Below are 12,305 nucleotides of genomic sequence, written 5' to 3' on the forward strand. Positions count from 1 at the left end.
CAGTTAAACTCCAGGTAACAGTTATATTTGGCAGCCTTGAAACTGTGTCACAAGTAGTGTAAAACATGTGTAAGTTTAGCAGAGTCATGCGTCTATGGGTATGTACTTGCTACTTAGTACGCAGTCGAAGCGAAGATAGTGTGATACTTTTAGACTTTTTTCTTGCTTTTGGATAAATCTATCTTTGTCCTTCTGAGTGACTGTGATGTCACAGCAGTAAAATGTTAGGTTTAAACAATATCCAAGAAAATGTTTATACGTATATACACATTATTAAAATATATTTTAGGGTTACGTAGTCAATGCTGAATTTACGCCGCGTAACTTCGGCCTAGTATGTTTAGACACTTATAGATTCTCATGTCTAGACAAAGTTAACGTCCGTTCCGACATAGCTACTTCTCGCCGAAACTATTTGCTATTTAAATAATTAAAAGACTTTGACACCGTCCCATTTTTATATCAAAATAACTGTTATTCAACGATTAATAATTATTTTCCAATTTCGTCAATAAAACAGTTAGCCGGAAATTAGTGCAATAAATAAACATAATACATAACAGCTTTTGCAACTTCAAGTTCACCTCACTATAACATACAATATAATAGAGGAATTTATCTAAATTTATAATTGACGGAGCGGAAATGAAATAATACTGTTACTTCACGTGTTAGACGTCTGTCATTCTAGTGATGGGCTACACCGATAGATCGATATCGATAATAATTAATAATTAACACGAAGATACAAGACACTTGTTGTATCTTTCTAAAATAAAAAGTGTTAAAACAAGAACTATTACTGTTTATTATAATATTATCTGAATATTGAAGTAACATTAATAATATTTATAATAAGTATTGTTAGGAAAAACTAATCTGTGAACTTTACTGTAGAAACACTTTTTCATAATGATGAATCAATCTCAAATTACACTAATTATTATTATTATATTCGTGATCTGACAATATTTAAAATCAAAGTTTATTATACATTCATTAATATTATTAATTAATCACTTGTCAAACTTGGGTATTAATGTTTCTATTATATATTCGTTTGCATTTTTTACTGTGTAACTAATGGCATATATATTTGTTATTTAAATCAATTTGATATTTGATTTTTGGAGTTCAAGCCATTAATTTGTCTCTTGTTACTTGTGATTGTTTGTTATTTTTTAATCTTCTTTGCTGCTTCTATCCATGATCACTAATGTTACAAAATGCAAAAACTTCCTTTCTTATATCTTAACACTTAAACCACAGAAATAATGTCTATACAATGTGGTGTAGAGATACTTTGAGTCTAAAAACGAAAGAATTTGCTGGAAGCATTTCATAGAATAAGAATTCATGAAAGCAAAAAAAACTTATCCAAAATAATTTCAATTTATCGATATGTTTTGTGACTATCATATTTCAAATTTATCGATATGTTTTTTTGATTATCATTGATCATCACTAATGTCACGTCGTAGAATGTCGGATCACTCGGATGTCTGTCTGCTTTGTAATGGTCAATCTCTTTAAATATTCATATTTATTCGGTTATTAGGTTTATATAACGTAACTAATTTTTTGCGTGGGATGTGACAAAAATCCACCCACTTCAAATCAACTTATAATGGTCGATTTTATTTAACTAATCTAACCTTATATGGGTCAATGTGTGAAAAAAATTGTTGGCATGTTTGCCATATTTGTAGAGACATGTAATTTTAAGAACATTAAGTTTCACATTTAAATGTATTAATGGTTGCTTTTCATTATTCAAGGTCTATATTTTAGAATATGTCTTTGCAAATGTCACTCTATGATAGTTCTAACTTCTAATCGGTCTCAACAAGAGAGTTAATAAGGAGTATATAATATAACAATATAGTTAATAACATTGATCCTAACAATAAATTACTATACATATATAATACATATTACATATATTACATATTATAATATAATAAAATAGCTTGTATTTTTTTCGTATTTCTGTCTTCACGCTTAGGCTAATAGGCAGGCCGCTGAGACGACTTCAATAGATCTTGATAATATTATGAAGATAATTTGACTTTTGGAAAGGGAAATAAAAAAAATATCCAGGACAAATGTACGGCACTCAATTAATTTATTTTTTTAGTATCAACAAAGTTGCAGATTGCATTTTGTCTTTAAATAATTAATATATTATTAAGACCATAAACGTTTAGAAAACAGTTTTTTTATGTTGCTAAATCCGCCACTGACATCCCACTCATACGTTTCCAGGGACGGTGTCATCGGTGCCGCCGTACAGGATGCCCCCCGCGCCAGAGGCGGCGCTGCCCGGGGCGCCCGCGCCAAGCGCCCACCCCGCCCTCAACCACTCGGCTAAGTTCCCTGTGAGTAGCAGAGTCATTAATACTGCTTCGCTTCTGAGTTTTTTTCGACCGGCGTGTATCCTATTTACTATTGCATTTGATAGCCTCTAAATAAATATTACCAATCAACACTTCTAGTTAAATATGTTTTAATGTATCCTGTCAAAAAACACAATTAAAACACAATTTTACGTGTACTTTTTCCCACTACATATCATATTAAATTATGATATAGTTGAAAAAATGCACGTTAAATTGTGTTTTATTTGTGTTTAATATGAATTTCCACTAAGAACTGACTGAACAATCAATTACATATTATACTGTTAAAAACCTCAAAACCGGGCAAAAACTTATTTTGTGAGGAAGGTGGTCTTTAAAGTAAAGATGGTTGCTTTAGTATAAAGTTTAGTTTCAAAGGTTATTTTGATATTTATTTTCTAATTTACAAAATAATGTTTTTAAATTAATTTCATATTAAAAAAACTTTTTCTTCTACGATATCACCCAATTATAAAATTTCTACAAAAAGGAACAAAATAAATTTAGGCATTCGAAATATCTATCTTAAAAACACTAAAGATGATTCGTGCACAAAATATATATATCGGTCATTCATTTTATTTTAATTCTATGCGGAGAATAAAAGATATATGAAGATAGTTTTTACTTCACAATAATTTATGAGGTCGCCATCAGTATAGAAAACCAATAGCCAATCGAGAAACGATAAGGATGTGCAAAATTTTATATTTTTATCGATAAAATAAACAATTAAACATGTTTGCTTACTTGTTATTAATTTTGTTATATTTCTTAAAAAAAAACTTTAATAGTCTTTTTGTAGATACATAAATGTGACTAATTAGTACTAAAACAATATTTATTTTATCTATCAAAATACATAAATTATTACGAGTAGTTCAGACAAATTGTAAAACTCGTTTGAGTGACAATATCCTAGTGCTCTGATCATTATACTGTTTTATAGTTTTGTTTATGTAAATAAATCTAGATGATCAATTTTTCAGTGTGACATTGATGAGAAATGTTAATTGCAAAATGTTTATTTTGTATCACTAAATATTTTGGATTACAGCAAATAACTAAATAATGTTAATATAACCACAAAATATTGCGGATCTACTTTTTTTCTTAGCTCTAATGTCGATAAAAATTTTGAATATCTAGTACATGTTGTGATCACCAAAAGTCGATAAACTATATCGATATGTCGACACCACCCCATCCCTACGCGGACAGTGACGGCCCTACGGTCGATGACTCGTGCTATGTATAGCCCGCTACACTATACGCTATACAGTAGACGCGCGACAGTTTTTTGCCGCATTGTTAGAATTCCGATTGACAATTTAATCGTGCGTAGCGTTAAAGTTTTTGTGATAAAAATATATGAGACTAAAATAATTAACTAAATTGTTAAAGTCTTTATATAATCTATTGGGCAAATAATTAGAATTCTGTAACTTAATTTTGTGTTTAATGAACCAAACATTTTATAAAGCAATCAGAAAATATATTGTCAAAAAGTTTTAAAGGAATATGGACAAAGGACGATGCTTTTATAATGTGATACACAACATGTTCTGAACACAACTCTAGTGTAGCCCACATTGACCGATCAACAAATAATAAAAACCTTGATGATTCTGATTATTATAATTATTATTTTTAACAAAAAAATTAAAACCGACTTCCAAGGTGAAAACAATAATAATATGAACAAAAAGTATTGAATAACTCTTACTCTATATTAGTGCCTTTTTCAGAATTCGTCTAAATCTTAACTATTTCTGTACTTACTACAGTCTTCATTACTTTGAGGTCGGTACTTCGGTACGTCGGTAAAAAAAAAAAGATACATACAGTGGAACGTATAACCTCCTCCTTTTTGGAAGTCGGTAAAAATATAAGAATGACACTTAAATAGGTTTGGTGCATAAGTATTTAATTTATTAATTCTTACATAACATTTAAGCATAACATACACCGAAGAAATATCCCTACATACCGAACTACTAAAGTGAGTCAAAGCGGTATCATATTAGTAGTCAAACGAATAAAACCGTAAGAGCAATAAAAATAATGGTCTTCCGAGCCGGATCAGATAAGGCAATAGGTTATGGGCCCGGATTGCGGCGTCCTCTGTAATTATCTACTGGATGGATTAATTTTCTTTGCTCCAGTAACTATTTTAATGCATACAAACTTTTTTATAACTGTTACATTAGTTCAAATAATTTTTACTTTTATACAAATTTAGCGTGTTTGTGCATAGAATATTATGTTTGAACCTGTGTGCATGTCTGTCTGTCTGTAGTTTTATTGCGTAGTGTAAATGGATAATTAATTATTAATCAAGGTTTAATTTAGATTTTTACCATGCTCTAACATTAGACTTCAACGCGCTTAATGCACAACATAAATACAAATGAAAAAAATATTAAAATATTTACACTAATAAAAAGAAAATTTAAAAGTATGTATATAATCTTAAATGTAAAAAGGATATATTTTATATATTGGTATTTTAAGATTACGTTTTAAAAAATAGTATGAAAAGCTTTAGTTAAGTTGACAAAAAATGTTTAAAGGTTTGAAAAAATATATAAACGAAAGTGAATGTATCTACAATCTACATGACTATACAAAACACATCTATGTAGTATGCTGTATGTATGTCCGATGACATTTAACTAATGTTCGCCGGACATAACACTTTCGCTGGCATTATTATATTTGCTGTTGTCATATTGGTTAAGGCCAGGCGTACATTTTCGATTCTACATAATATATTTTCAGTATTGAATTTAATCCAACTTTCTTGAAACCCAGATAATCATAATACAATACAGCCAGTTACCTGCAAAGTCTCGCGGTAATTCGTATGTTATTATCCTTGCCTGTCCTTCCATGGGATCAACTTATTTACGTACCTAATTTAATCCCTCGATTGTGGAAAAACCAGACACAATGGCGCAGCGCAGACGACAGACTATCCGTGACGCACTTTTTAGTCTGTGAAAATAGAACCTATGCAATTATAATATTATGCAGTAACGCGCCGGACTTTTTGCGCGTCGTGTGCGTTACTGCATATGATTGGATAGGTTCTATTTCCACAGACTAAAAAGTGCGTCACGGATAGTCTGTCGTCTGCGCTGCGCCTAAGGGTTGACGCATTAAAAAAATCAACAAAATAAATCATTATAACGTATAAGGGTAGAAGACAAATTTTCATCTAACAAGAGTTTTCACTAGATCTTTTTCGATCCTACTATTCACTCGGTCTTTTGAATTGAGGAGGATTTTAGGAGGACCTTTGACCTTTTCAGAGGAGCTTTTAAGAGGATTCACTAGTTCTTTTAGGTAACATCCTATACTTACTTGAAGCTAACGTCAACTAGGCTATTTAAACGTTCCCGCTAAAAAACCAGAGAAACTTTTCAATGGATACAAAATTGCAGCAATAAAAATGTGCGTTTCTCTCAATTGCGGATTACCTTACGCATGGTAAGAAGTAATTCTCATGGTAAATAGAAACTGCGGGTCAACAACCCGTGGAAAGTGATCAGATGTGACCGTCACACCACGTGTATGTATATAATATTATGTATTTGTATATAGTAATGACGTTATGTAATAAATTAGCGCCAGTGACACGTGAAAACGGTAACTCCGTAATTATTATTATTTATTTTTTTATGAAATAAGGGAGCGAACGAGCAAACGAGTCACCTGATGGAAAGCAACTTCCGTCGCCCATGGACACTTGCAGCATCAGAAGAGCTGTAATAGGGGAGGGTAGGGAAGGGAAGGGAATAGTTGAGGGTAGGGAAGGGAATAGGGTAGGGGATAGGGGATGGGGCCTCCGGTAAACTCACTCACTCGGCGAAACACAGCGCAAGCGCTGTTTCACGCCGGTTTTCTGTGAGAACGTGGTATTTATCCGGTCGAGCCGGCCCATTCGTGCCGAAGCATGGCTCTCCCACGTTTATGATATTATATTAATGCTTAAGTCGTAGTAAAATGAATTTACGACGTTGGCGATAAGAATATACAGGATTGCATAAGTCGCTCACACAACAACATATCGACGGGTGCAAAGTAAAAAAAGTCATCTGCAATTTTGAGTTTTTCGTTTTTTTGTAGAAACTAGCTTAAAATATCATGTTCTACAACATACCAAAAACAAAAATTCAAATATCACCTTATTTTTGGTACTTTTGTCACGTAAAAGAAGACATCTACTCTTGTTTTGTGAAATTGCACGATGTAAATGCGGATAACTACCGCTGGTCGTCTATACGCGGGACGCGCGGGGGTCATGTTATGCGGCATAAGCGGCTATCTGCCATATAGCTGTTTCTACGTTGCGATTGTGATTTAGATGTCTCAATTTACTTTTGCAAATTAGTATTGTTTATTATGTTTTTGAGTACCTATTTATGTTAATTCTTATTGTTAGCTATATTAATTGACTTCTAATTTGTTACTGTTATTTTTTACTGTTTTTTCATGTTCAGAAAGTCCAAAACGACTTTTTAAAGAAGTTGAAAGTTTCCAGAACATAAGTGATAGATTTATCGAGCAAAATACTGTGTTGCCCGATGAAATTATTGAACATCTTATAGAAAACCTTGATGTGGCACCGATGAAGACAAATGAATATAAGTTAACTTTGTAAGATAAGTCCCCATGATCTAAATACTCTGGGCCAGTCACACCAGTTCACTCTCAGTCTGAAATATAAAATGATTTTGAAAATTTGTCGATCTCAGCAAATTAACAAATACGCCAACACCCTCAGAATACAGTTCATTCATCACTTCAAGTCCGCCGCGTCCATTATCAGTATTAGATCAAAATATTATATATTCTTTTTTATTAAACAGACACTTTGATCTCATATAATCTATAACCTGCTTGAGTTTATTAACTCAAACAGGCCATCGAGTATATTGTCCCTCTCAAACTTTAAATCTTCTATAGACAACACCATTGATGCTTCTTCGGCAGTGGAGGCATCAAGTGAATGTTCTACGCCTTCCTCGTTAAACGGTAGAAAAAGACGTCAGTTAAATATTGATCTAAAGAAAAGACGATTGAGAAATAAAGACACGTGTATTGATACGAGACGTAAATTACGACCAAATTTAGGTAAACAATTACATCAGTCCAGAAATGGTAAATTGCAACCTGCGTAACATCATATCCCGGCATTTGCAAGTTCTCGCGAAGTTTTTCTATTAACTTATCTTTGACCGGTTTTGGGATCTCTGTGATCACGAGAAGCAATTGAGAAATCGTTGAAATAAAATTTCATTTTGTGTTCTGAAGAATCGTATGCACCCCTCCGATGGTGTAAAACGTCCGGCGATGCTTATGATGTTATAATGAACCCATCATGCTTACAAGTGCCAAGTACAAAGACTTAATAAGCCTCTGCCTAAATTATAATAATTTACAACATAGTTCCTGTACTGATAATGATACTGAATAATTTTTAAATTAGTTTAAAATAATTAAAGTATTGACACAGAATTTCATTTTTGTTGTGAGAAAATACGATTTTTACGAAAGTAAATGAATGATTCCTAAGTATATCCATACTAATATTATCAATGGGAAAGTATGTTTATTTATTTATTTGTTTGTTTGTCCTTCCTTCACGCTCTAACGAAGAAACAAATCGTATTGTTTTTTGGCATAAACTTAATTGAAAGGATGAAAAGTAACATAGGCTACTTTTGGTCTTGGAAAAACATCATGTTTCTAAGGGAGCTTACGGGAATATTTGCAATTTACGCTATTTTCAAATTCCACGCGAGCGAAGCCGCGAGCAAAAGCTAGTATTTCATATTTTAACTTCCTTCTAAATCGTGTACCTTGCACCGAATCGACAACGTAGAAAAAGATATCTACGCAATTATGTTCTGAGCTTGTGGTGTTTAAGATGTAAAACGTTTAACTACATATTTTAATAATATAACTTACTTTTAATAATAATTTTAATAATATAAAGTGTTACACTTTACGTAGTTACTGATAATCGTACTAGTAATCGGTAAAAATACTTTAATAAATATAATTTTTAATTCCCACGTAGAAACGACCAAGTGGTAGTTAACTCAGTTGTCATATTTTCAAGCGCAATGTAGATGCAGACAACTACAATATCTCGTAAATTAAACATAATTAGAAGAAATTAAATATACATGTGTATTCATTAATAAATAATGAAACAATGATGAAAATTTTAATAAATTTGATCGGAAATTGACAAAATGGGAGCATTTTTTCCTATTATGCGCTCTCCTGAAAAGTTGCTGTTTTGTAGATGACTCTTTTTACTTTGCACCCGTCGATATACTATAAGAAATGGTAATGTTGTTCGATTTTTTGATCTCCTTGGTAAGTCGAGGAAAGAGCAGATACCGCGCGCGGTATCTGTTCTTTCCTCGCCTTATCCGCCTTGTCCGATAACCTGATCTACCCATAGCGTCACGACGCTATTGGTAGATCAGTTATCGGACACTTTTTATCATGATCAAACGATGACACGTTATTAGTAGCTATATTAAAATTCCGCCAAGTTTTAAAAGTTGTGTGCGCTCAAAATATACTATCAGGGAAATTCATTCATTAGACAGCACCGCACCTGCAGCTCGTCTGATTTTCCATCTGGTGACCCGTTTGCTTGTTTCATATAAAAAATAAGCAGATCGCGGATGGTTGAGTCAATGGTAGTCACGATCTGTAATAAGCTAGGCGTGACAATTTCTCTGATGGTACGGCATATCGTCTCAATCTATATTTTTATATTCTTTGCAGATAGAGCGCGAGGTGATCCTGTCGTGCGGTGACGTGGCGAAGGTGCCGGCGCTGCAGGCCCGACGCCGGCCCGCCGCCGTCGCGCCCGACACGCCGCCCAAGCCCCACGCTGCCTGGCACGCAGAGGTTAGATATTTAGTTGAATAAACCTATCTGGTTTATTATTATTAGTCACTCTGGCCGTTCCTCATGAACGGTAGTTGGAGTAGGACTAACCCTACCAGATAACTTTATTGCTAAATAATAAAGCTAATGAGATACCTAGGCCGTTCCTTATGAACGATAAACTAAGAAGAACACATCTTACCACATAAATTTGTGTAGGGTGAAATAACTAATGATTGGATAGTACTAGTCATTAGACAGAGCACAAAAACACAATATTTATCAATGTTGCTTTAAAAACTGCCTGTCTTAAAAGTAACAGAATGCCTGATTTTAAAGAAAAACCTGTTTTTCTTTAAAATCAGTTTATAAAGCAACATTATAAATATTGTGTTTTTGTGCTCTGTCCAATGACTAGTACTGTCTAATCACTAGTCATTTATCTTACCTTATAATAATAAAACCCAACACTGCAAGGTTTTCGTGGTATAAAATATCATTCTAATTTTTACCACCAAAACCCCCTGTAAATTAAAAAATTTAAAAAGTAAAAGTCGTCTTCAATAATTGCTTTGTTGACGTCTAGCTTCAGTCCAGAAGATTTTCCAGTTTCCAGTTACGAGGACTAGGACCCTTTACTATTCCATTAAGGCCTTAGCAGTATCTATATATATAAAAATGGATTTTTAATTGTGTTAGTAACGCTAAAACTCGAAAACGGCTGAACGGATTGGGCTAATTTTAGTCTTAAAATATTCGTTTTAAAAGGGAAGGTTTTAAAGTGACACAAAGTTCACCGGGACAGCTAGTTTCGTATATAACAGGTACAATTTAACTATGGAATAAATGAAACGATCACGTCTTCTGATGCTATGCATAATCAAACCTAACAGATAGTACGCGTGTCGTGGAAACGGATCTAGCCTTTGACATTACTTCTATTTCGTAATTTTCTAAATTATATAACAAATTTACATAAAGAGTTAAAGATCGTATTTTTTCAACTTTTCTTTGTTTAACATTTGCATTGATATTTGATATGATTATATTTATAGTTTTTTTTATTTTACATTATCAGTGTTCTAACGTTAACTTCAGACTGCATCTCTAAACGTCTTTTCAGTCTGTTTGCCTCTTAATTCTAAACATAAAAATTGAAAGTACTTTCTGAACACAATCTTATTTTTTGCTTCATGAAGTGACAAATAAAACTTAATCGTAAAATATATCTATGTATATAAAAATGGATTTTCAAATATGTTAGTCGCGCTAAAACTCGAAAACGGCTGGACGGATTGGGCTGATTTTAGTCTTAAAATATTCGTAGAAGTTCAGGGAAGGTTTTAAAGTGACCCGAGGTTCACCGGGACAGCTAGTCTGTAATAAATTATTATTGTGACTAGCGCTTTGGTTAGAAAATCCATAGAATGGATGTCTATGAAAATAAATCAATGAAATTGCAACTTTTTGATGCCATAAACAATCACATGTTAATTGATTACAAAACAAACTAATTCACATCTCACCACTCATAAAATCGTAAATCTAATAGTTTTTATTATTCGTAAATCCAAAGTCATGTTTTGAACTAAGTATATAAAATATATAATTTATTTAGGTATTTTGTTGATTTCTCTTACTCTAAAACATCCAAGTATATTATAACCTATTAGAACGCTTAGCATGAAATCAGGATCAGGTGTTCCGATTGCTCGTTTTGCCGGTTAGTTTTATAAGGTACTAGATGACGCCCGCAACTCCGTTGCGCCAAAACTCGTGTATCGCGGGGGAACCGTACATTTTTTCGGGATAAAAAGTATCCTAATAAATATGTCCTTTCTCGGGACTCAAAGTATCTTCATGCCGAATTTCAGCAAAATCTGTCCAGCGGTTTGGGCGTGAAGAGATAACAGACAGACAGACAGACACACTTTCGCATTTATAATATTAGTATGGATATTTTTTTCCAATCGTAATTTCATCGCTGCTAACTTTTGGCGATCGGCTTATGCGCGTTGAAGTCTAATACAAGAAACAAAAATTGTTTCTTTTGAGGTGAACCCAACCTTTGAATTTCTTATTGAGTATATCTATAGTTTAAGTGGTGTTTGAGTATTAATTATACTCAACATTATAATAATTATGTTATTTAACAAAATGGAGTGCCTTTTCAAAAATTTGTATTTACAAATAAATTCACGGAAAACAAAAGAGAATTGAATCGTGGTAAACTAATTTATACGGTCAAGTGTATGATGGTCACTTCCACATAGATGACTAAGTGTAATTACACTTAGACGGGCAAGTGTGTGTATAGTGCGTCGTGGTGCGGCGCAGTGTCGGGACTCGGGAGGTGCCGGCGGTGCCGCTAACGACCGCGACAAGCGGGGCATAACGACGAGTTCCTTGCCCTGCGCAGGGCTGACTATTGAGGAATTTGAAGGGCCATAGAATTAGAGATGTTCTTAGGTTGTGGACATATTATTTTTGGTGGGGTATTGTCAGGTTAATGTTAGTGATGATCTGTAGGCTGGGCTTGATATTACCGGACAAAATTGTGTTGGTCTTACACCTATTCATGTAATGGCCCATGGTTGAATTTGACTGTTAGCCTTCAGTAAAATATTGTACAGACTAAAAACTGCTTTGATGAATGTAGGCTGACTGGAAACAATTATAATTCTTACTAGTACAAAAAAGTTCTTTAATCTCAAATGCAACGATTTTACACAATAAAAACATAACCCTCCTTAGTCAGGTTAAAAAGTATATTATGCATTTTGTACAGCCCTGCTGGCTTAAGACAGTCAGTAGTACGACATAATATACGTGCTCATAATACCATACATACATAATAATAAATATTACAGGTTAAGGAGTATTACTGGTCACCTGGCACTATAAAAATAGGTAATAATATTATGTAACTAGTATCTTTTTAGCTATATATATATATATAATTATATATATATTGAGATGTCTATGGTC

The 12,305-nt window shown here is 33.2% G+C and overlaps 1 protein-coding gene across 3 annotated transcripts in view; it reads left to right on the forward strand.

The window, feature by feature from the left end:
- The window catches only part of LOC121734801, an 86,069-nt gene that overhangs the window by 52,363 nt on the left and 21,401 nt on the right, over positions 1–12,305 (forward strand). For all 3 annotated transcript variants that reach the window (XM_042125417.1, XM_042125419.1, XM_042125418.1), the window contains 2 exons: positions 2,266–2,378; positions 9,213–9,338. In XM_042125417.1, coding sequence (XP_041981351.1) covers positions 2,266–2,378; positions 9,213–9,338 — 239 coding nt within the window. The remainder of the gene's footprint in view (positions 1–2,265; positions 2,379–9,212; positions 9,339–12,305) is intronic.

The sequence above is a fragment of the Aricia agestis genome, chromosome 16, assembly GCF_905147365.1.
Source record: "Aricia agestis chromosome 16, ilAriAges1.1, whole genome shotgun sequence".
Classification (NCBI taxonomy): Eukaryota; Metazoa; Arthropoda; class Insecta; order Lepidoptera; family Lycaenidae; genus Aricia; species Aricia agestis.